The 26,128-nt window shown below is 42.4% G+C and overlaps 2 protein-coding genes across 3 annotated transcripts in view; one reads left to right on the top strand and one right to left on the bottom strand.

Moving 5' to 3' along the window:
- znrf3 (zinc and ring finger 3) overlaps window positions 1–12,805 on the top strand; it is a 150,035-nt gene extending 137,230 nt beyond the window's left edge. For both annotated transcript variants that reach the window (XM_056264873.1, XM_056264871.1), the window contains 6 exons: window positions 2,393–2,467; window positions 6,658–6,789; window positions 7,453–7,560; window positions 7,765–7,932; window positions 9,292–9,394; window positions 9,488–12,805. In XM_056264873.1, coding sequence (XP_056120848.1) covers window positions 2,393–2,467; window positions 6,658–6,789; window positions 7,453–7,560; window positions 7,765–7,932; window positions 9,292–9,394; window positions 9,488–11,154 — 2,253 coding nt within the window. In that variant the 3' untranslated portion in view covers window positions 11,155–12,805. The remainder of the gene's footprint in view (window positions 1–2,392; window positions 2,468–6,657; window positions 6,790–7,452; window positions 7,561–7,764; window positions 7,933–9,291; window positions 9,395–9,487) is intronic.
- On the bottom strand, window positions 11,857–17,499 carry coq5 (coenzyme Q5, methyltransferase). Its single transcript, XM_056264875.1, has 7 exons — window positions 17,284–17,499; window positions 16,781–16,930; window positions 15,537–15,758; window positions 15,346–15,452; window positions 14,997–15,085; window positions 14,243–14,354; window positions 11,857–13,499 (listed from the first exon to the last, which is right to left on the bottom strand). The coding sequence occupies exons 1-7, from the start codon at window positions 17,477–17,479 to the stop codon at window positions 13,398–13,400; spliced, it is 978 nt and encodes a 325-aa protein (XP_056120850.1). The 5' UTR covers window positions 17,480–17,499; the 3' UTR covers window positions 11,857–13,397.
- Window positions 17,500–26,128: the final 8,629 nt, after the last annotated feature.

Here is a 26,128-nt window from a genome sequence, read left to right as displayed (position 1 = left end):
CTCTCTCTCTCTCTCTCTCTCTCTCTCTCTCTCTCTCTCTCTCTCTCTCTCTCTCTCTCTCTCTCTCTCTCTCTCTCTCTCTCTCTCTATTGTTCTTTCAGTCAACCACCCCTCTCTCCAACCCTTCATTTCACTCCTAAAGATCTTTTATCAAGCACTATTAATAATTAACTGAAATTGCCTTCTTCAAAAGAGCCGAAACACAGCTGAACTGTTCGAAGCACATTGATGTGGAGCAAACAAGGTAGAGCGAGAGAGTTCAGTCTGTTTCCTCATTCCTTTGGATCAGTCAATCAGCTAAATGGTAGTATGAATCTAAACGTTGACAAGACATAAACAGTCATTAACTTCCACTTCGTTTTCATCTCTCGAGGTGTTCCCTCATCCAGCGTCAAATGAATTCCTTTGGATTCTCTCATGTCTTTCTCATTACAATGTTTACTAAGCACGTTCACTTTTAAATGAAAATGACAGGTCTAATCAAAGACTGTAAATTATGTCTGGGAATAATAAAATGTTGCAAAATTAAAATGTTGCAAAATTGAATTAAGACTATTGTGTGGCTTATCTCTTAACCTTTTAAGAGATAAGCTCTTTTATACTTTTTCCTCCAATGATGATTTTTTTTTAACCTCTCCTGAAATTGCTTGCTTTCTCCAAAATTATGGGGAGATGGGAGAATGGGTTCAATCAGTCAATATGCAAAATGTTAGCTTTTAGCTTTGATTTTAAATTTGAGTTTGGTAATATTGCTGCATAACCTCTCACCCAACCCTTCAGTGCTGTACGACTGCAGTCCCATGAGTTTTCTCTGGGTTGTTTTTGTTCTCTTGCACGTTGTTGCTCAAGCTTTAACAGAAGTCAGAATGGGATTCGGTTTCACTGTGATTTTCCTGTGGGATTCAGTGAGTCTCGTGTTGAAATATGTATTTGATAATGAATGTTGGCTCCAACGTTTTTAACGATTTTCCAATGTTTTATTCTATTTGGACTTGTAAGTTACTATTTATTAAGAAGATCAGCTTACCACATCACCAGACCCATCATTTTGTGGTAGACATCAAAATACAAAATCCATCCATTTATCTATCAATCTATCCATCTATCCATCCAATGTACCGTTTGATGTTAATGAACGTGTATTTGAATTACTGATGTCTTTAGCTACTAAATCCCAACCTAAACCAACTTTCTCATTCAGGCCTCTTACGTGAGACTTCCAGCTAAATCCCTTTGACGTAAATGAACAGTGAATTGCAGATACATGTATTGTTTTTGTTAAACAGTCACTGGCAATTTCTCTACCACACACACACTCAAAGACATGCATAAGCACTCAGGCAGTGTGTGGAGAGGCCATGCTTTCTCTCATAGTACCCAGAATGCCTTGGGCTTGGAAAAGTGCCATCTCTTTGCTACTCTGATAACAGTTATAGAGCTGCGCATTGTCGCTTTGATCTCTTTATTTTCCTTTTTTTTCTTTTTCTTTCAGCCTGTTCTTTTCTCTTTTGCATGAGTGAAGTTGGAACATACCCAGCCGTCTGTATGTAAACAAAATGCGATTCCGGCTATGTGATGTTGATTATCTATTATAAATAATAAAACAATGGACATCAAGATGGCAATAAAATGGTGAACAAATGAAGCAATGAAAGCTCAACTAAATGCATTGATCAAAGCTTTGAACTGTAGTTATGTACAGAAAACCACTGTAACCATCACAAAGTACTTGTTCTGCACACTGAGTCATGTGAGCCCTCTAGCTGAAGTGTAAGAGCGACCTCTATTGGCTGGGAGAGAAACATGTAGAACGTTTAACGTGGTGTGGAAATATTTACTTAAGCCTCAAGAAAAGAGTCACATTACTTCAGTGTGTCTTTTAAAATGGGCTGCTTTTAAATGAATCCAAATCTTTTAAATGAAGAAAAACTTTGATGTGGAGCCTACTCTTGCTCCCACTTTAAGCATTTGGGGTTTGCGGTCTTACGGTTTCTTGTATTTTGAATTGTTGTCTTTTCCTATAAATGCAGTAATTACCAGTGTTATAGTTAACTAAAATGAAAACTAAAACTAGTAAAAGTAATCAGTAATTTAAATAAATCTAAATATTAGTTTAGTAAGTAACTTTTGAATTAAAAAATACATTTAATAGAAATGTAAAAAAAAAAAAAAGTACATTGTAAAATTACTGAAAACTTAAACTGAACATATAAAAATAAAACCTATGATCAAATATTAATAAATATATAATACCAAAATAACACTGGTAATTTGCAGTGCTTTATTCTTTTTCCACTGTTTACTTTCAGCATTGCATTGTCAGTTTTAGATGAGATTTCGTCCCTTCAAGTATAGAAGAATAATTTTTGTTTGTTTGTCACCGTCCTCACAGGCGAAGAGAGCCGTTCAGAGAGGGGCCACAGCTGTCATCTTTGACGTCTCTGAAAATCCAGATGCCATCGACCAGGTGAGTGTCTGCAACATCAGTGCTGAATGTCATGATTACTTCAGCCTAATTTGATCTTTATCAGCAATACATCCAGTTTTAATATTAGCATTTTCTAGAAAAACACCTGTTCATTGCATGCATAATGTATGAAAAACATTCATGTTAATTGGATCCATTATTGTAAATGGGTGTATAATAAGACTATATATTTGGTTAGTTATAACAAGTTTTTGTAGATAATTTCAACCTTCAGGGCCGTTTGCACGACACCATTTTCAACTAAAAATGGACAACGTTTTATTCGTTTTAGCAGCCTGAAAACAGGTTTCAAAGTGTAAGTAAAATTAAACCGTTATCATCTCCGTGTAAACAACAAAAATGCAAATTTGCATATTTTGTGTTCAGGCTATAGGCGCATAGTGTTCCTTTACAAAGTGACATCACCAACTACTGGTTCGGCAGCATAGCGTTTTTGGGCATTTTCGTGGATCCGTGATTTTTAGTACATCAGTGTCGTGTAAACGTATCCTTTTGTAGTGCTGTGCTATACAGTGTATTTATGTGTGTGTGTGTGTATATATATATATATATATATATATATATATATATATATTTTCATTTATTTATCTTTCTACTTAAATCAAGGTTGAAGGTTTAAAACCTCACATTTTGAACTTCAAAACTCCCATTTAGTGTTTAAAGATGTCATCGGTTTGTAATGTGGTTTGTTAATGAAATTGCCTTCAATTGGTGGTTACGTCCCAGTTTGCATACTCACACTACATACTAAATTACACTCATTAATAGTTTATATTGTTTTGGGCATGTTTGGCATACTGTTTACAACTTAAGACTAATTCTAGTACCACATTCTGTTTAGGACCGAATCGGATGGGATGTATTGGTATTTTCTTTAAGAAATGCAAATGTAGTTAAAGATATTCAGTGGTAATTGAAAGAAGCGTGTTGTCCACTACCACTTTATTTCCATTTACTTAATGGAATCACTACCGTGGTGCAGCACCTATTCTCAGCACTGTCTGTGGAAAAGGCTGATCTGCGGAAGTCCTTTTCTTTGTCTCTGCTTTTGAGAGAGCAAGGGTCTTTTTTTTCCACTCGCCTCTCTTTCACTGTGGTATTTTTCTCTTCCAAACCAGGCCCAGACTTGCTTTTTTCCCCCTCTCCCTTGTTCAGTTGTAAACGGTGTACAGACGAGATAAAAGAGCTTCTGTGTAGACCACATGAAAAGAGTCAGCGCAGTACATTCCAGTGCCAGCACCTCTGTCCAGACTCATTCGGCTTCCTCGGTTGCACAGATTACAGTTTAAAGCCTCAAGGCTTTGGGGAGGACGAGGAGAGTTTTAATCACGGGGCGAAGCATTAAGGGAAAAGCTTTCATCATCACCTGCTAGATCCTACCCTAGTTCCCTACCCCAGATCCTAACCTAGTTCTGTCCTTATTCATTTCTCCCTCTCTCTCTCTCTCTCTCTCCCTCTCTCTCTCTCTTTTCTCCCCCAGTAAGCATATGTAGATTGCCAAAGACGTCTGTGATACCTCACCTGAAAAATGTATGCTATTACTTTAAATGATCTGATTTTTGTCTGATGGATTACTAAATGTGTGACAGGTTTTGCTTTTGTTGTATTTGTAAACAATCTTTAGAAAACAGATTCCAAAGAAAAATCATAAACGTCACAAATGTCTGTTAAATGTTGTGACAAACACCTTAGAAGTAGGGATCGACCGATATGGATTTTTTTAGTGCCGATACCGATACCGATTTTTTTCCCATCAGCCTTAGCCGATACGGGCTGCCGATTTTCTTGAGCCGATATTTGGAGCCGATACATTTTGCTCCCTCAATTTACATCATAAAAATGACATGATGTTAACAAATGTTACAGGTCTCAATTTAATAAAAGTAACATTTATTTAACGTAAAAAAAAAAATATTTAACAAATAGTAAAAACATGTGAGGTAGAACAAGAACAAGTAGATAAACAATATTTAACAAATATTAAAAACATGAGGTAGAACAAAAAAAAGTTCACTGCTGAAAATAAATATTTAAGCATAAATAAAATAATTACACTATTGCACACAGTAGCAACCAGCATAATAAAGTGCACAGTGCACACTGTACTTCATTTTAAAAGTAACGAACTATTTACTGCCATGGTTTATATTTTTCTACATAAAATAAAATGAGCATGTCTAGTCTCTAATATCACTGCGATGGCGAGGGAGATACACACCACACGCGTCCAAACCTCAGCCAGGTGGTCGCTGAATAAATCTCCCACAAAAAGCACGGAACAACGTTGGTATTACTTAATCCTATGACCAGTGTTCGTAACAGCTACCGTACGCATACTAGGGCTGTCAAAATTGCTCAAATGGCGTTTGTAAATTCCCTCTAAAAAACATATTTGAACATATCGTCGTGCATTTGGTCAATGACGCGCATTACGTCAATAACAGGACAAATTAATACAAAGAGACATAACTACTAGTATTAAGTAGCTTATTTGAGTTTAAACATATTTGACAACGTATTACTACAAAAAAAAACGAGTAAATCAACTAATGGCCAAGACCGCAGAGCTCACTCTGGCTCGCCCGGACTCGCAGGCGCACTCTCTCTCTCTCTCGCACTCACCCTCACGCTCTCCGCGCATACCGGTTTAAATGAACAACAACAAACAAATGTTGAGTGCTGATCAAGAGTTTTGTGCAAGCAATTTAAGGTATATAGCAGGCTTCATTCAGTGATTGAAACAAATACATTAATTGAAGTTTCACAGTACATAGATCCGACACTGAGCGCTCCGAGCGAGCTGTGCTGTGGTAACGTTAGTCTGCTACCGCAGGCGTGTTTTTCCACATTCGAATATTAATTTTCACCTTCAAAATTCAGTTTTTTTAAACTATTCGAATATATATTCGTATTTAGAATATTCATTGACAGCCCTAATGCATACTGAACGGATAGCCTACAGCTATTTGCAGCTCCCTAAATACAATGGCAAGCAAGCAGTTTTATAGACGAGTCATTCGCGTTTTCCATTTGGACCCACAAACTTGCTTAGCTATATAGTTGCAACCACATAACAGTTATAGAGCAACGTGTTTCCATTTTCAAAGTGTTTGACAATATTTCAGCAGTCAAACAGTTAAAAGATGCTTTGAAAGTTTAAAAGTTACCGTTATCTTGAAGCGCAGGTTGCACTCTGCTAGTGGGGGAGGGACAGTGCAGGGTCTGCACGTGAACTGCAGCGTCTCCAGCAGCACAGAGCTGCCTGTGGACGCCTGTCTATAAATAATGCCGGGAAAAAACTATCGGCGAACGCAGCAGCCGCGTATCGGCCGATTCCGATACACGTAAAAACCGCAAATATCGGCCCCCGATATATCGGCTGGCCGATATATCGGTCGATCACTACTTAGAAGTGTATTGGAGATAAGCGAATGCTGTAAATCGTCAAGATAAAACTGCACAAACCGCAAATACGTCTCTACGATGTATGTGTGCTGTTAGAGCCTGTATTTCTATCGTGTTGTAATGTGTAAACATAGAGAATGCGTTGTTTGAAACGAGAGGCTTTCCCCGAGTCTGTGCATCTTTTCTTGAATGAAAACCCAACAGACCTGAAAAATAAGAGGGGGAAAGAACGCTTAAATGACTATCTTTCAGCTTCCCATATTTCACATGAGAGACATGACGACAGAGGGAGAAATAGAGGCTTGAATATCCCTGGTATTTCCCTCAGGTTTTTCAAATTACAGACTGGAGCTGTAGTCTGAGGGAGCTACAAGGCTAAATTGAGCATCCACATTTGCAACATGCAATTGGTTTACTGCTACTTTTCCCTTCTATAGAAGAAAAAGGCCAACCACAGTTTCCATGTCTGGACTCTATAGGTTGCTTTTTCACATGGGTGTATGTTGTCGGGGAGAGCTTTTCCCTGGCAACCGAGTTCATGTAGATTGGGCAGATTGAATAATGATTGGAAATGTTATTCATTAAAATAATTACATGTATTTTTCTAAGTGCATCTTAGCCATAGCAATGTAATGGGTTTTCTGCTGCTTTTGAGAGTTTTTACTCAAAATAACTGTATCGTTTAATTGTTAAGTGGTCTGGCGTGAGAGCTTGAAATCTCTCTCTCAAGTTCTTACTGTCTTTTCTCTCATTATTTTCTCTAGTTGAACCAGATTTCAGAGGACCCCTTAAAGAGGCCAGTGGTCTATGTCAAAGGAGCCGATGCTGTTAAACTGATGAACATAGTCAATAAGCAAAAAGTTGCACGAGCCAGAATCCAACATAGACCACCAAGGGTGAGAGTTCACACTTGTATTAAGTGCAATAAAATTGATTTGTATGTTAGTTATAGTAGGAACTTTATGGGTCACAACGTTTATCTACAACCCCATTTCCAGAAAAGTTGGGACATTTTGTAAAATCTGTGATATGTTAATTCTCTTGAACCTTTTTTTAACTGACAAAAGTACAAAGAAAAGTTTTCCAATGTTTTCACTGACCAACATAATTGTATTTTGTAAATATAAACAAATTTTGATATTGATGGCTGCAACACACTACAAAAAAGTTGTGACAGAGCCGGGTGATAAAGGTTAGATTATACAAGCATTATAAAGGTTACATTATACAACTCTTTTGAAACAGGCCACAATGAGTAGGTAAATTGGTAATAGGTGTTTTCGGGGAATAACTTAACGCTGGATGGCGCGATTGACCAATCAGAATAAAGTATTGCACAGAGTGTAATAAAACTCTCTAAAAAGTTAAGTCTTAAAATGAATCTCCTTTAAAGTACATCCTCTAGGGCAGGTTGTGTTTGGCTGTTGCGTTATCACACGAGTGTCCCACAAAGAAAGTTGTATTTTAAAAAGTTTGTAATTATTTTGTGTATGTAATCTTTTTTGCGTACACCTTATCTGTAAAATGTTCTGACATTTTCCTGTTGTTGTCTACAACAGCCCACAGAGTATTTTGACATGGGAATCTTCCTGGCGTTCTTCGTTGTGGTGTCTCTGGTCTGCCTCATCCTCCTCATCAAGATCAAGCTCAAGCAAAGACGCAGCCAGGTGAGGCTCCACAACGCAGTTTGATACATATTTGATTACACTGTAACAATTCAATTTGAAGTCTAAATTTTGACCTCATCGTCTCATGCAATTTGATTCATTCACAAAAGGTGTCTTGTTTCATGTCAATTTACAATTTTAAGAAGTTCGTTTCATGCCATTCCTGACATGGCTTCTGTACATAATTGTTTCCCCACCTGTCAGAGTTCCATGAACCGGATGGCTATTCAGGCCCTGGAAAAGATGGAAACACGCAAGTTCAAGGCTAAGGTCAAGGGTCAACGTGAGGCCAGCTGTGGAGCATCAGACTCTGTGAGCAGTAGTTCCACATCAGACTGTGCCATATGCCTTGAGAAATACATCGATGGCGAGGTAATTATCTTCACAAATGTTCAAAAGCTTGTAGGAAATAAAAAAACTCTTTAAAAAGGTGTTGCACACTGGCCAAATTTCCTCACTTTGTCAGTTCTCTTATATCTATTCCAAAACCAAATTACAGGCTAACGGATTAAAGGAATATGCCAAACCACTATTGCATGACCCTGGAAAATTAGTCATGCTTTCTAGTTTATTTATTTTGGTTTATTCGGCAATGGACCTTTTTGAGGTTCTTGATAATGTTGTCTTAAACATCCATGTTTTGGCCTCCCTGTGCTTCTTTTGTCTCAAAATATATGAAGACTAACGCTGGTGACATTTTTTTATTCGCCTTTGTGCTTGTGTCATGCAAAAAAATAAAAGCACACAACAAAGAAATCAAGTCGTCTTAGATGCACAGAGGAAGTGGCGATATAAAAGGCTCAATGGCATCAAAGGGTTTTGTCTGTGATGATTAAGAAAAGCAACAAAAGCGGGGCGGAAAGGCAGAGGGAGGGGGGATGAGTCATGCTTGGGGACAGAGAATGACTTCTGTGGGTGAGATCTGTGAGGTTAGGCTTTCTGTCTGAAAGCACAGGAGTTCATCTCTTCGAAAGGGATTGAGAATGTTAGCATCTTGAGCACTGACATGCTGTGTAACGGTGGCGCCATCTGCAGTTCACATGCACAATGTGGTATTTTTGCTTCTAAAGCAGGGGTGTCAAATTCTGCTTTTGGAGGGCCACCTTCCTTTTAAGTTTACTTCCAGCCCTAATTAAACACACCTGAACCAGCTAATCAAGGTCTTCCAGATTACTAGAAACTTTCTGGCTAGTGTGTTCGTGCAGGTTAAAGTTAAATTCTCCAGGGGTGCTTCTCATTTCTTGTTTGTGCATCCTCGTTTCCTTTCGACGCGTCTTAGCTCCTCTCCCTTAGGATGCGAGGGAAGGATACACCTGTGTATCCTCGCTAATGACTTCTCAGGAAGCTTCCTCGCTCCTCATTCCTCTCCTCCTCGCGGTGCAATTAGAGAATTGGGATGTCCTTCAAAATGGCTGAGTTCGATCGGTTCTCCAGGTCACGGGCTGGAGGACGGAGGAGCGAAGTAACGGGGAAGTATCAATTTGAGTATTGAGAAGCACCCCAGGACATTGGCCCTCCAGACGCAGAATTGGACACCCCTGATCTAAAGCATGAAAACAGCTCTGTGACTTGGTAAAAGTGTAAAATTGGGGCCCATGGTTGTCTGTTTTTTGGGGTTTGCAAATATTGCATTTCAGGAAGCTTCAAAATGTCATTGCAATAACTGGAAGGCCCACAAAGATGTTAAGACCGACCTGTTGACCTCACGAATCTTTTCCTCCACACTTGCAGGAGTTGAGGGTTATCCCTTGTGCACACCGATTTCACAAGAAATGTGTGGACCCTTGGCTACTTCAGCACCACACTTGTCCACACTGCAGGCACAACATTATTGGTGAGCATCAGAAACCGGCTAATAAACTTGTCAAATATGTCTTAATAATGGGTCTCGATTCAGTTTTAACTGTGCATTTTTATTTTCTACCAGAACAAAAAAAGGGAAACCCAGGTGCCGTTTGCCTGGATCCAGGAAACCCAGTCCACAGCCGGCAGCAGAGAGTTGTCCTCCCTGTTCATTATCCAGGAAGGGTGCACAGAGCTGGGCAAGTGACGGCCTACCCTACACGGACCAGCATGGACCCCCATGGCAACCCCATCACTGTTTTAACAGTGGACCAGCACCCTGAGCAGGGCCTCTATCCTTCGCAATCTTCCTTTATACGGGGTTACCCTGCCCTCCATTTGGACCACACACTAAACCCGCACCATTGCGGCATGGAGCATCGTGGCCCTGCTTACCCACAAACCCATACATTCAAACGGCCCAAATTCCATGGACGCAACTTTTCTCGTGCTGCCTGCTTTTCCCAGTACGAGACCATGTACCAGCACTACTATTTTCAGGGCTTGACCTTTCCACAACCTGAAGGACAGCCTGGTAATGGACTACACAAAGGTCACAGTCGACCCTTCCAGCCAGGACTTTTGTATCCTACTGTGGTGCACATGGCACCGGCTTCCTCTTCTCGTCTGGGTGACTCCGGAAGCACCTCAGGACTTAGTTGTTACCACGGGCACCGCTCTGTGTGTAGCGGTTACCTTGCGGACTGTCCTGGAAGTGACAGCAGCAGCAGTTCGGGTCAGTGCCACTGCTCCTCAAGTGACTCCATGTTGGATTGTACGGAAGTCAGCAACCAGGGCGTGTATGGAAGCTGTTCGACGTTCCGGAGTTCGCTAAGCAGTGATTACGATCCCTACGTGTACAGAAGTAAGAGTCCGTGTCGGGGATCGGCTGGGGAGGCTGGGACGCTGTTTTCTGCCGCCCCTCCAGCTGATGACACTTCTGCCCCAGTATCAGGGATGATGGACTGCCTACAACCTCCAGTTGGAGCGTGTTACAGTTCTGGGGACCATTTGTCTAACTGCAGCCTGGAGCCCAATTGTAGTAACCACTCTTCAGTGGAAACCAGGGAACTTACTAGCACTACCTCAGCCGGGCCTCTAGAGGGCTCTGTGGCAGAAAGGAGCCACAGCTCTGTGAAGCCTTGTGGAGAGCAAGGGGTAGCTTGCAACTGCTGTTTTGAGGTACCTAAATTAAACTTAGAACGTAAAGGTAAGGAAGGAGAAGACCGAGGACGCTGCAGATGGGCCGCAGAGTCTCAAGCGGTCGCTTCCCCACAGAACTTTTATAGCGTTAGCACCGAGCAGCTACCGTCTCCAGATCATGTTAGCTATGACGGACTGCCGTGCTGCTTTTACACAGAGATGACTGTACACAGAGGAAGTGCTAGTAATTACGCTGAAGATTGTTCAGTTAACGTACAGTACGCCCAGACAGACAGTGACGGATGCATGGGTCAGGGTTGCTGTGAGCTAGCACAGCGAATACCCATAATTCCTGAGGATACAGACTGTGAATTAGGCTTGGGTCCAGAACCACAAACATGTTTGCTCCCTCCTAGACTTAACCTAGAGAGGGAAGAGAGGACTTCTGAGGAGAATTGTGACTTGTTTTTCACCTCAGGACAATGTAGAGGTCAAGTTTATCAGCAGCCTCAGGATGAAGAGGCGACAGCACTGTTTCCCTCACAGTGTCCTGGCGTGTCTGAAACACAAGGGGGTGGCAAAGCATCTTATGATAGATCAGGGCTCTGATAGGAGACCCTAAAACAGCACAGGCTCTTGAAAATCAATAAATGTTAGACTTTTAAATAGTTGTGTTGTCAAAACTCTGGAGTGTACTTATCAGAAATGGTTTGCTTTTCAAATTAAGATTTTACAATTGTACTTTTTTTCTTTTTTTTTTCCAGTGTTGATCTTGTTCATTCCTGTGGCCTTCAGAATCTGTCACATCAACACAATGGTTATAGAAGGCAAAAGTACAAAGCTAAATAACAGCTATATTTGAATTTCACATACTTCCTCATGCATACAGAGCATCATTATATGAATGCGTTCTTGATTGGACTAGGACCAGGGATAATGTCTAAATGTATATGACTAACTTTTACGTTTTTATGACAATTTAGATTATGCCTAAGTTCCATGTTATTAGCGCTAAGATAATTTGAATGCTCTTTTTACATTCAGAATTGCATGCGAGCAGTAAGAAGTCATACAGCATGTACATACATCTCAGTAAACTAAATGATTTCATTTAGAGAGAAAAAAACCAAAATGGAACACTTCATGTGGAGGGAGTGCACATCAGGTGCTGAGGTCATTTCTCACCGACAACTTGGCTAGGTGTAAAATCGGACTTGAATATGTACATCTCCCTCTTTCTCTTCCTCTCTCAGGGCCTTTGTCTTTTTAGTACAGAAATAGACCATTAAAAAAATTCCTTTTTATTTTCCAATACTTGTCAATGGAGACTACTGAGCTACATGTATATCACACCAAAGTTTAGTTTGTCTCCAGGGTACAGTCAAAACACCACTGGTTGAATTAGAACCTGACTACTCTAGGGTTAGAGATGTAGGATGTCTAGTGTTTGACCCCTAAGTTGCTCTTTTTTTTAAAGCTAGCAGTTTGTCAGAAAGACGCCAAAGTATAATGGTTTAAAGAGATTGGAATGCAGTGGTATATATATATTTATATGTATCAAAAACAGCATAATTACCTTTAATAACTACACATTGCACTCATGCTTTACACATACATCATATCATCATGCCTTTCTGTTTTTACAGAGTATTTTATACTGTTTCTATGAAATGTACCCATACAGCTTACACAGGCGGTCATTTTAAAATAACTTTATTTATACATAGACTAAAACAGTGCCGTAACATGAGAATCTACTCTTGCCTTGCATAGAAATATGTACTGCAAATATAGCATTTTTTCTGGGTACTTAAGTCACTATTTAATATTTCGTATTGTTTGTAGCACTTAAGATTGTATAAAAGAAAATGTGTACAAAAATTAATATTTTTTAATTTTTTTAAAGATATAATTATTTTCTCCATTATCATTTTACAAATGTTAAAGGTTAGAGTTTGATCTGTGTATATTTCTGTATCTGTATAGCAGCACATTTCATAAATGGAAATATGTTCTCTGAATATTTATTGACTAATATATTTATCTTTAAGCCATGTCTTATGTTCAGAGTGTCTGTGAGGTTCTTTTCTTTTTTCTTGAGATCACTAATAAGAGACTTTGTAAATACATGGTAATTGCACACAAGACGATTAAATATTCTCTGACCAAAAACTGATTTAAAAATTTTAGTACAGTTTTGTAACAAAGTGTACAAAGATCTTTAAAAAATATATGGTTTTATTAAAGTAAAAACACAATTGACTGTTTCATTTTCGCCAAGCACAACACATCACAGGGATGTTGTTCATGTTATGGACCAGTTCCACGAATAAAAAGTGTGTGGATTTGATTGAGTCCAGAAGTAGAACTCACACAGCATTATATGAATGATGGGTAATTCATTGGGAGTGTTCATTACTAAACTTACATTGTGCAATGGGATAAAATAAAACATATTTTGTCTTTTTTGTTTTATTGGGTCAGCATGTGCTTCCCAATGACCAAAAACCAAACGCATTGTCCAGCTTGTACAAATAAAAATACTAGTGCTCACATTCCATCAGCTTTAACATTTTCAATATCTCAGGCAAACATATCACTCAAACCCACAACACTTTAAAGAACATTTTAATCTCTTCCATTTTCACTTCAAAGGGTGAAATGTGTTTCAATATACCAACAGCATAAATCCATGAACAAAGGACTTTTCATGCTGAGTTTCTTAAGAGCCAGTGCCTGTTGCACAAGTGTTCTGATTTTACTGTCATCCCATTGTTTGTAGAACTGCACTCTTTCTTGTCAGAGTTCATTTGGAGAAAAGCTATACTCATGTGTATGTGGTAGACAGTCACTCAGAGCTTGAATCCTGAATGAATGGCAACGATTCCTCCTGTCAGGTTAAAATACTGGACACACAAGAAGCCAGCATCCTCAATCATTTCCTTGAATGTTTCCTGTGGAAGACATATAGTATGATAAAGGTTTCTCACAACATATTCTATAATTAGTTTTCACACAAATATTAAAATGCTTCATTTCACTCTTTGCTTATCATAGGTCAACTGTTATTTACAATATTGTAAAACTCTTGATATTTTAGCATTGAGAAATCCCTTAAAATTTTGCATTTGAAAAGCTGCAAAAATAAAATAAAGGCATGGACTAAGGATGTGTCCGAAGGCTAAATCTGAATTCAGATAGTAAATAGCGAGCATGCATTCAAAAGCGATTTCAATACACAACATATTGATCACGGCTTCCTGATGCCCGTAAATTATATACAATATAATTGCGAAAACATTGAAATCTTTTTTTTTTTCCTCTTCTCATATTTTTTTTTCCATCACCATGTCCCTATTGGGGCTTCGTAGAATGCCTAATTTCCAAACATAGTATTTGGCTTCGGGTACATCCCTAGCATGGACACAATTTCAGTGTGGTTTTCACATAAAGAAAAATAATGAAATCTTGAAAAAAAAAATGATCCCTTAGTTGATGAAACACCCTTATAAGTTCTTAAAATTCAAGACCCAACGCGGTTTTATTTTAGGCAAAATGAAGACATTTGGATCAAAGCTACAAGGAAATTTTTGCACTTTCACGAAAAGTCTTCTAAACACTTATTGTGCCACGTCTCTTATGCCTATTAAATAGTTGTATCACTAAGGAATGTGGATTTTGTTTTGTTTTTTGTTACCTGGTCTGGGAACTTTCGGATGCTTTCCACCAAATATTGATATGATTTCCAGTCTCCAGCGATCACTTCACCCAACACAGGGATCATCTGAAAACTATATGTATCATACAGCCTGCAAAAAAATAAATAAATCATGGAGCAATTCACATACTATACACTGTGTATACCCTCTTTAAAACAGAAAAATTAGATAACTTATTTACTTTAAAAAAAAAATGTAATTACAAAAAAAGAATGATTAATGATTATAATACATTTTTATTATAGCACAATAAACAATACATATTAGTCTAAAGTGTGTTTTTAAAGAATAGTGCCTTACAAATCAAAGACTGTGTTAATGACTAGCAAAAGAGCCTTAAAAAGACATGATGATGGAAAAAAATATGAGATGGCATGAAAAAAAAAATATTTCAATGGTTTTACATTCCCCTGTTCACTCAAAAAACCTTTGCTTTCAAAAGCATTTGCTTATTATTTTTCCTCCATCTCCATGTCCCTTTAGGTGCTCCATACAAATAAACGTCAACTGAAAATATAAAAAACTTTTTTTATAGAAGATCATTTTATTTCAGCTAGTTTCCAAGACAACATTTCTCATTTTCATTCAGTTCAACTTGTACAACTGAAATAAAATGAATAAAAATGATATAGACATATAAACAAAAACAAAAAAAATTACAAAAGCACACAAGAAAATTACTAAAAAATGAATTCTATAATATTGATACTAAAATAACACAGTTTCAATGACCTTGCGAGAAGAGGGTTGGTCACTTTGCTGAATTCTAGACACATGAAGCGTCCACCTGGCTTAAGGACGCGCAAAGCCTCTTGTAGAGCCTGCAAACAGAGACATCATCATAATAACTAGCCTTCAGAATGATCAAAGACCTCATACACATCATTCTTGAAATATGAAAAATGAATAAATGATAACAACATGAAATGCAGTATGTTTTATATTAGATAGCAAGACATACAGATCATAAGTAGTAGAGCAATGGACAACAATTCGAAGTTAAATGGCTTTCAAGACTTATTTATTTCAGTGTCTATTTTTAAACTGTTCAGCAATCTGATGTGAAGTGCAGAGTCTTTACTTGCTCTATGTGGGTGACATTTCTGATGCCGAAGGCAATAGTGTATATGTCAAACTGATCGTCATCGAACGGGAGCTCTTCTGCATCGCCTGCGACCCATGACAGACCTGCAAGCATGTGACAATGAAATCAACCTTTATATTTCACTCCAAAACATGCATAATCATGTCTGTGGTTACAGATGATCATACCTGTAGTGATTCCTGCTGTCTCAGCCTTTTGTTTTCCAACTTTGAGCATTTCTTTATTGATGTCACACACCACGGCCCGTGACTGTGGAGGCCCTGCATCGTCGGACATATAATGTTCAGCGATGTCCTGCCATGATGGTGTCTGACGGGATTTTGCTCTCAGCCGCTGCTGACGATCATACATCGAGTGTGTGTACTCCAGGAAGCGGAAAGAGATGTCACCTACAGCAGAATAGCACATTTCTGAATTTGTACGAACACCTAGGGCAGGGATTTTCAATATTTTCGGTGCCATGGACCCGAAATATGATCTTCCCAATCCTTAAATTTAAAAGGCAGCTATATATTTTCATGTGTCATTATTATGTTTAAAAATGTCAAATATAATTAGGAAAATAATTAGATTCTACAGCGTTACATTACATTTCTTTTCTATTATTTATATTCTTTTTTAATCACATTTTATATTTTAATTATTCATTTTTTACACTGTTTTTCTCTCAACTTTTCCACGGTCCAAATGTATGTTTTTGTAACCTTGTTGCTTTAAATACTTTGGTCAGTTCAGGAATAATCTATGCAATTTTATATTATTTATTTGAAAGAATTAAAAGAGCAGTTTCATGTCTATCCTCCTTGTATTGTTCAACTTGTCGAGGTCGATATGGGATCTAGAAAATAATTAGTAATGCAATACTTTTTAGAGAGTAATTAGTACAGTAATGAATTACCCTTTCAGAGTAACTTACCCATACCCACCCAACACTGATGTTCAAGAAGCACATTAAAAGACAATTCATATTCAAAAGACAATTCATATTCAGAAATATTATCAATTTTATTGCTTTGACAGTATTGGATGAGAACAAAACTTAAACACTGTTAAGGCTTGTTTCATAATTTGACGAACATTGAATCAACATTTAACTGACTAATGACACTAGAATCTTCTGTAGGACTGTTTTATAGTTCACTTCATAAATAAAGAACTTTGCAACATTCACGCTGCTATTGAACTAAATTGAGATGAATAATGACACTAGCCTATTGTCTTTTTAGAGCTGCTTTTCAGCTGAAATTGTATTCGTTTTATAATTTAAGAACTTGGCAGCATTAATACTGTTATTTTCTTGTTTACTGTGAAGCTGCTTTAAAACTATCTGTATTGTATAAAGCTCTAGATAAATAAAAGTTAAATGACTTAAACGAAATGAAATAAAGAATAAGTGATAGTTTTAATTTACCTGTGCCACCAGCCGTGTCCAGTAGCCGTAGCCCCGGCTGAGGGTTCATAATGTGGAGCAGTGTGTCTTTCCACAGTCTGTGGATTCCCAAACTCATGGCGTCATTCATCACGTCATACTTCTCGGCCACACTTTCAAACACCTTATACACTGACGGTTGAAAAACAACGAGAGAAATGGAAATGCCATGCATGCATGGCTAGTGGAAAAGGTTCTATCACACACTATCTAATATCATAAACACGTTTAATTAGGCATAGATAGACAACTAATCATACTAATGAACATACATAAACAACCATACCAAATATAAAGGCAGATACAGACGTGTTGCCAGTAGATATAGTTTCCATATACGTATAGAACAACTAAAAAAGCCCGTATAATTTTGTTTAGGTATGTGAAATGTAGCTAGCAGGACACATAAATTTATCATGTAATATTGTCATATATTCTCTTTTGAGTAGTCAAACAGTCCTAATAAACTGATGTGTGTAACTCACCTTTCTCTGCTTTCTCCTCCTCTGGGACTGTCTGGAATCCAAAGTGCGTACTTCTGCCCTCTGTGCTATCGCTATATCCTCGACACCCTGTGATCCCAGCACGACAGCATAAATGTTTGATTCGACACCGTGAAACTTTATTAATATTTCGCGTAGAGTCGGAGAAAAATCTTAGTGCCCTGATGGAGGCCGCCATGTTTCTCTCAAGTTCAGTTGCGCAAGCTGTGCGTCATAAACCCGTAACGCGACGAGTTGTAGTTCCGGCGGATCTTTGTTGGACTACAAACATGTAGATTTTTGATCTATTGATCAAAAGTTCAGTAAATATATTAACAGTAGTAAAAACTATGGTGCTTGACAGCCGGCCTTGACTTGCATAAAAAATGGACCCCAAGTTAATGATGTCTTGATTAACTTTTGTTTTTAACCTCTTTTAAAACATCTTTATTGGCAATTTAAAGCCCATACATGCTTGAGGCGAGCCATGCGAATGAGCCAAATGTATTTTTAATGTGTGTGTGTGTGTGTGTGTGTGTGTGTGTGTGTGTGTGTGTGTGTGTGTGTGTGTGTGTGTGTGTGTGTGTGTGTGTGTGTGTGTGTGTGTGTGTGTGTGTGTGTGTGTGTGTGTGTGTGTGTGTGTGTGTGTGTGTGTGTGTGTGTGTGTGTGTGTGTGTGTGTGTGTGTAAGCTTGTTCTGTGGTGATAGGTTTGTTCACAATTATCAAAATAATAATAAAAAGATAATTTTACTTTATGTAGGCTAATATGTAGGCTTATATATTTTTGTCGTGTAGACGAAAGCATTGTCTAACTATTTAATCTTGTCACACAAACGAGTTGGTAAATCTTTAAAAATGTATTTAGGCTAATCATTTCTAAAATGTTTTATAGAAAGATTTAGTAGGCAGAACGATTTATTGCTAGATATTTCTGGATTTCTAGCTTTATTTTTTAATAGGCCTATTTAATAGTATTATTTTACTTTTTATTATTGTGTATATTCTTGATTTAATTACCGTTCATTTTTTATTGTATGCACAGCTAACTGGAAAATGTTTATGCTTTGGCAATTCAAGTATGATTAAAGACACATTACCACATTAAATAAAAACAAAAAATGTGTGTATTTCAATGTTTTTCTCCTAACACCGCTAAAACTCCACGAAATGTCATGTCATCTAAACATTTGTTGGTTGAATTAATCTGTAATGTCACTTACTGAATGCAACTCCTTTTCATACAATCAAGTATGTGTTAAGTAACCCACACCAGTAGGGGGCACTATAGGATTCATAGTCATACTTGTTGAATACGCAGTGCTTATGACTGAAGCTACCATAGGGAAGCTACTGTCTATGGACTGAAGTCAGCAGCAAAATGTAAATGCATGTCGAACTGCTTGTTTGCCTTTCTGAGTGGTTCTCTTACGAGAGGTTCTCTCGTATTGCGTAAGCTAGCTTACGCTGCGGGAAAGATTCATCTTTGCTGAGATATTGAAGCCAAAAAATTATTTCATAATTTTGTATCCATACACAACGCAGTTCCTCTGCGGCAGACCTAGAGCGGGCTAGCTAGCAGCTCATTGGTTCGCTCAGAGAGAACTGCTTAAGCCTATGGGAGAGCGGGGCTGAACCCGCTTCCAATGAGAGGCGCCCGCGCGCTCATTGCGTCATGACCCGCCAGAATGGGCGTGGCCATGGTGTATATAAGGAGCTCTCCCAGGCTTATATGTTGATTCATTTCATCTTCAGCAAGCTGCACGCTTCTGCTGTTCCTGAGAAAAGCCATCGCCGTCGAAGAAGGCATCCTCTAGCGAGCTCAAGGACCCTGAAGAAGCCGGCCGTCTTCGCCACCTTCAGCCGCCCTGCAAGCTAGGCCATCCGACGATTGTATCCTTTTCTCTATATCTAAAAGAGCCGAGCGTCTTTTTAAAGATGTCTCGTTTTTCCTGCGGCTCTTGCCGCGCTCGTCTCGAGGACGGAGACCGCCATGTCATCTGCGCTCTCTGCTTGGGACTCGAGCATGCAGAACTCGCCCTCGCTGATGGAGGATGCGACTTCTGTGAAAGCCTGCCGTTATCGTCCCTGCGGGCACGACTTCTGGCAGTGAAAACCGCTCCCGCGCCGCCTATTCTCTCGCCGCGTAAAAAGAAACGCCGCTCTCAAAGGCCGCCGGAGCCCCCAGCGGAAACATGCGGGCCGCCGCCGCCGCCTCCCGCTTCCCGCTCTCCCTCCCCGCCCCTGCCGGACATTCAGTTGCCGCCGAGTGGCCGCTCTGTTGTTTCCGATGACGCCGCGGAGGAGAAGGACTCCTGTTCACTGCTCGCTTCTGACAGTGAAGACTGGTCATCTCTCGGATCCGCGAGAGAGTCGACGGGGACCCGCGCCGGGATAGAAGAGGAGCTGATGCGCCTCCTCTCACAGGCCGTCGAACGCCTCGGTCTCGAGTGGTCTCCTCCACCCGAGCAGGCCCCGAACCGAATGGACGGTAGCTTTTTTCATCGGCGCTCGACCCCCGCGTGCACCCGGGCCGCTCCATTCCTGCCTGAACTTCACGCAGAGCTGACAAAATCCTGGAATGCACCGCTCTCGGCTAGAAATCGCTCCGATATATCCGCCTCGCTGCGCTCGGTGGACGGAGCCGCCGAGAAAGGCTATGCAGCCATGCCGCCCGTCGAGGACTTGGTCGCCACGCACCTCTGCCCGCCCTCCGCTAGATGGCGTTCTTCACCCACGCTTCCTTCGAAAGCTTGCAGAGCGACCTCGAGCTTTCATGCTCGCGCTTACGCCGCCGCCGGTCAGGCCGCCGCTGCGCTTCACTCTATGTCTGTCCTCCAAGTGTTACAGAGCGATATTCTCCGTGAATGGGCCGAAGGCGGTAGAAAAACCCCCCCCGCCGTCACGGATTTGAGAAGTGCTACGGATCTCGCCCTTCGCGCCACTAAAGCCGCCGCACAAGCTCTGGGGAAATGCATGGCCAGCCTTTGTGTTGCTGAGAGACACTTATGGCTCACGCTCGCCGACATGGGAGATTCTGAGCGCGCCGCGTTTCTCAACGCGCCCCTCTCCCCGACGGGCCTGTTTGGATCTGCCGTCACGGGAATCGTCGATCGCTTTTCTGAAGTACAGAAAGCTACTCAGGCGATGAACTTGTTTCTACCCCGCCGCGCTAGCTCTTCAGCGGGCCGCTCTCACGAGCCCTCCGCCAGAGCCCCATCACAGCGCCCCCCTCCGCAGACTCAAACAGCTCAGCGCAGTCAGAGCGGCCGCCCTCGCCCTCGCTCTCGCTCTGACAGCCGCCGCAGACCGCCGCCCCCCCGTGGCCCGCGACCTAAGATCACGCTGAAGCCTGATCATCAGAAGTCTGCCTAACAATGTCAAGAAAACGACGGTGCTCTCCCGCTGCGGCCGGACCGCCGTCAAAGCTTCGCCCTCTGCCAGTCCCCGTTATTTCGCCGACTGCTGTAGTGTTGACCGCCACAAACAAGCCGGTGTCCCAGCCCGCTTGCGAGCGACAAAAAGCCGTTTTTACGGCTACCCAGAGAAATCTCAAAAAGAGAAATTTTGCCAGTTGTGTAGAAAATGTGCCCACAATCATGTGTTCACCCATACACACAAGCATAACATATCCCGTGTCTCTATCAGAGCCCCATCACATGAAACGGGCACAGCCCGCTCTAATATCAGAGAACATAAACACGCCCACGAGCTCGTGCACGTGTCCCCTCTCTGCTCGCTCTGTGTCACGGCCCATAGACTCCTCTCTGAGTGCAAATCCCGTTGCCACACACATTCAAAGCGCGCCCACACACTGTGTCCAGCCCGCTATGTGCAGCAATCAGGGCAATACAGCCATTCGGCCACTAGCCGCATGCTCCAAAGCGTGGGAAGCCATTCCAGGCATTTCCCCGTGGGTGTTAAGCATTATAAAGAACGGCTACCTGCTACAGTTTCGCCGCCGCCCGCCTCGTGCGCGCGCGCAGCTCGAATCTTCTGTCAGCCCGCTGGCCGCCGGCACGCTCCGCTCAGAAATTGCGACGCTGTTGCAAAAGGGCGCGATAGAGAGAGTCCCGCCATCTATGACCGAGTCGGGGTTTTACGGCCGTTATTTTCTGGTTCCCAAGAAAGACGGCGGCCTCAGACCGATCTTAGATCTCAGGTCTTTGAACAAAGCGCTCATGAAGAGACCGTTCAAGATGCTCACTACCAGGAAACTCCTCGCGCAGGTGCGCCAGGGGGACTGGTTCATATCTCTAGACCTGAAAGACGCCTATTTTCAGATCCAGATAAATCCCCGTCACAGGCCATTCTTACGTTTCGCCTTCGAGGGTCTTGTTTATCAATACACCGTTCTCCCGTTCGGCTTATCTCTGGCGCCCCGTACATTCACGAAGTGCATGGATACGGCGCTCGCCCCCCTGCGAAGCCAGGGGCTGCGCATTCTGAATTATCTGGACGACTGGCTGATTTTGGCCCAATCACAGACGGAGCTTCTGTCGCACCGCGCAGTTCTCCTCGACCATTTGGAAACGCTGGGCCTCTCTGTCAACTGGACAAAGAGCTCCCTTCATCCCAGTCAATCGATTTCCTTCCTAGGAATAGATTTGGACTCGGTCACGATGACGGCTCGCCTGTCTACACAGCGCGCGCGCAGTGTTCAGCGTCTAGCCGCCTCGTTCCAGATGGGCACCCGCAGGCCTCTGAAAACTTTTCAGAGGATGCTGGGTTACATGGCCTCAGCCTCCGCTGTACTTCAGTTGGGCCTTCTGCACATGCGCCCGCTTCAGTTCTGGTTGAACAGCCGTGTACCCCACCGCGCGTGGAACACGGGCCGCCAGCTGATCAGGGTTACGCAAACGTGTCTCACGGCGCTGCAGCCATGGACAGTAGCAGAATGGTTTCGTCTAGGCGTCACGATGGGGACCTTTTCCTGCCGAAAAGTCATCTCGACAGATGCATCCAACACGGGTTGGGGTGCAGTCTGCGAGGGCTCACCGGCCTTCGGCCACTGGTCGATTCAGGAAAGCCCATTACACATAAACTGTCTGGAAATGCTGGCGGTCGAGAACGCGCTCTCGCACTTTCTCCCGCGCTTCCAGGGACACCACGTCCTGATCCGTTCGGACAATATGGCCGTGGTCTCCTATCTCAACCGTCAGGGCGGTGTCAGATCCAGAAATCTCTGTCTACTGACGCACCGCATTCTAGTTTGGTCTCAGAGCCGCCTGCTCTCGCTCAGAGCGACGCACGTGCCGGGCCATCTGAACGACGGTCCAGACATACTGTCCAGGAACCTCATCTCCACAGGAGAATGGTCCCTGAACTCACAGACGGTCCAGTTACTGTGGCGACTATTCGGCAGAGCAGAAGTAGACCTCTTCGCGTCAGAAGAGAACGCTCACTGCCCAATATATTTCTCGAAGAGCGAGGACGCGCTAGCCCAGGAATGGCCTCGCCGCCCGCTCTATGCATTCCCTCCGATCGCTCTGTTACCACAGGTAATTCAGAGGATCAGGGACACACGCCACTCGGTGCTCCTCATAGCCCCGCGTTGGGAGAGTCAGAATTGGGTTCCGGAGCTCACGCAGCTGTCACAGACAGCCCCGTGGCCCATCCCAGTCAGAGCAGATCTCCTCTCTCAAGCTCGCGGCACGATCTGGCACCCCCATCCACAGCGCTGGGCGCTACATGCATGGGTGATCAACGACTATTCGTTGATTTGCCAGAGGGAGTAAGAAACACTATCATACAGGCTAGAGCACCTTCCACGAGAAGGCTCTATGCGTCTAAATGGTCTGTGTTCTCAAAATGGTGCACCGACAAACAGCTGGACCCACGGTCGTGCGAGGTGCCGTCTTTGCTTGTTTTCCTTCAAGAGATGCTGGACAAGGGCAGGTCCCCCTCCACTCTCAAGGTTTATGTGGCAGCCGTCGCGGCGTTCGCGGAACCCCGACGCGCTCAGTCATTGGGCAAAGACGAGTTAGTCATCCGCTTCCTCAGGGGAGCTAAGAGGATGAACCCTCCGCGGCCCCCGTCGGTTCCGGTTTGGGATCTTTCTATAGTCCTTGAAGCTATGAAAGCACCCCCGTTCGAACCGCTCGAGTCTGTGGATCTGAAATACCTCTCGCTCAAAACCGTTTTCCTGACGGCTCTGTCCTCAGTTAAACGCGTTGGGGATCTTCACGCGCTCTCATCCAGCGCCGCGTGTCTTGAGTTTGGACCGAATGATTCGATTGTCATTCTCAAACCTAGGCATGGCTATGTCCCGAAGGCGATTGGTACCCCGTTCAGGGCTCAGATTATCTCCCTATCGGCTCTGCCTTCATCCGATAGTGAGCGCGATGCCAATCTCCTTTGTCCGGTGCGGGCTCTGAGATTGTACACTACGCGCGCTGCCGCGTTCAGACGCGCTGAGCAGCTTTTCGTGTCGTTTGGGGGGCGCACCAAGGGTCTGGCCGCCTCAAAACAGACACTGTCTAGATGGATAGTGGACGCTATCGCCTCTGCTTACGCATCTAAATGCCTGCCCTGCCCTCTGGGCATCAGGGCGCACTCCACTAGAGGCATGGCCTCATCGTGGGCATGGTCCTGTGGAATTTCCGTTCATGACATTTGTGTGGCCGCGGGATGGGCCTCCCCGTCCACTTTTGTCAGGTTTTATAACTTGGAAGTTCCCGCCTTGCAGGCAAAATTACTAGCTGTCTGACGAACAGCTCTCTAAGAAGCTGCATTTCTGGAGGTCCCTCACAACCGGTTCGCCCCTTGTGCTCTCCTGTAATGCTTATACACTTCATGTGCCCGCTCTGCTGGCCCCATACATGCTTATGTGTACACTTCATGAGCCCGCTCTGCGGCCTCTTTGTACATTCACTCCACGTTAAAAAATTCCCCCGGTATATCCCTGGGTTTTTTTTTCATGAGTGGATTCGTAGCGCGCACGGCGTTGGCCAGGTGTTCCCGCAGCGTAAGCTAGCTTACGCAATACGAGAGAACCTCTCGTAAGAGAACGAATCGGTTACCTAACGTAACCTCGGTTCTCTCTAGAAGAGGGAACGAGTATTGCGTTCCCGGCCGTGCTTGCGCTACTAGCGTTTCGCTTCACGCTGAAATAAATCAACATATAAGCCTGGGAGAGCTCCTTATATACACCATGGCCACGCCCATTCTGGCGGGTCATGACGCAATGAGCGCGCGGGCGCCTCTCATTGGAAGCGGGTTCAGCCCCGCTCTCCCATAGGCTTAAGCAGTTCTCTCTGAGCGAACCAATGAGCTGCTAGCTAGCCCGCTCTAGGTCTGCCGCAGAGGAACTGCGTTGTGTATGGATACAAAATTATGAAATAATTTTTTGGCTTCAATATCTCAGCAAAGATGAATCTTTCCCGCAGCGTAAGCTAGCTTACGCAATACTCGTTCCCTCTTCTAGAGAGAACCGAGGTTACGTTAGGTAACCGATTCGATTTCATTATATGTGGTATTTAATGAGTAAAGGCTGATTGCATTTATTGGTAATCAAACAAATCACCATGAATTTAATAGATGCATTAGCTGTGAGTGCATCATTTATTCAGATCAGTAAAAAAAAAAACTCATTTATAAATTGCATTTATTTTGTGATTCATGTTTGTGTTGCATTGTAATACTCTGAATGTGTTCACCTCACATACCATGAACATCTGCAGGTGGGCAGCCACACACACACACACACACACACACACACACACAGGGGAAATGGCTTACACATGGGGCCTGTAATACAGGCTTTGTTTGTGCATCCACTCTACGTCTGGTAGTCATTTTATCTGATAAGCATTTAAGCAACGCAGAAAAACATCAGAGCTGAATTTCTTCCTTCCTTCACTTTTTTTTCCTCTTCAGCAGATGTTGTTTTGGAGGTCTGTCTAGTTTTCAACTACATGCTTGTTTGCATATTCCCGCCTTTGTCATTTATAAAACGCTGTGGTTGTGCATGAAACTTTGGTCATCTTACAAGCAAATTTTGGAGTCTCCCGAAGGATCTAATTTGCATTGTAAATCTCTAGTATGTAAATGACTGCATGACATCGTTAAAAAAGAGAGCATTAGTGACAACTCATGATGTATACAAACAAAGCAAACAAGACAGGCATAAGAAACATGCATATTTATTTTTGCACTCAGGACACATTAAATAAAAACTACAAAGGTAACTTATACAAAAGATAGATTATATCCCATTTTACATCCAAAATAACAATAATTTATGGTATAAATAAAAAAATTCCACTATTTTATTTACAATTCATGAAAACAACATCTTTTTTTATTATCCCTGGAAGCACCCTTTCCAAAATTGTAGGTATTCCTATCTTGGTTTCTCAGAGGAAGGCCCAGTGACATTGTGATAAACCACAGAAGGATATGACACTTTTTTTCCAGTGCTAAAAGTGTCACGGCGTTCGGCTTTCTGATCTAAATGGATGCCTGGTTTCTGCATTATTCACCAGCCTTTCCAGATGAATATGACCTTGTTGGATTTAACCTGTCACTTTGGGTTTGTCTCTCTCTCTCTCTCTCTCTCTCTCTCTCTCTCTCTCTCTCTCTCTCTCTCTCTCTTCTCTCTCTCTCTCTCTCTCTCTCTCTCTCTCTCTCTCTCTCTCTCTCTCTCTCTCTCTCTCTCTCTCTCTCTCTCTCTCTCTCTCTCTCTCTCTCTCTCTCTCTCTCTCTCTCTCTCTGTGACCGGTGACACTTTAGTATGCATGGGCAGCCTCAGGCACTGGAGAGCTAAGGTTATGATGAAGTATGCATTAATTAACAGTGCCGACAAACACACTGATATTGAGGTAAAGCGAGATCTTTGCACTTGAATTG

Source organism: Rhinichthys klamathensis, unplaced genomic scaffold, assembly GCF_029890125.1.
Source record: "Rhinichthys klamathensis goyatoka isolate OS25496 unplaced genomic scaffold, OSU_Roscu_1.1 h1tg000226l_1, whole genome shotgun sequence".
Taxonomy (NCBI): Eukaryota; Metazoa; Chordata; class Actinopteri; order Cypriniformes; family Leuciscidae; genus Rhinichthys; species Rhinichthys klamathensis.
The sequence above is the reverse complement of the archived record's forward strand: the minus strand, read 5'-3'. Positions and strand labels throughout refer to the sequence as shown.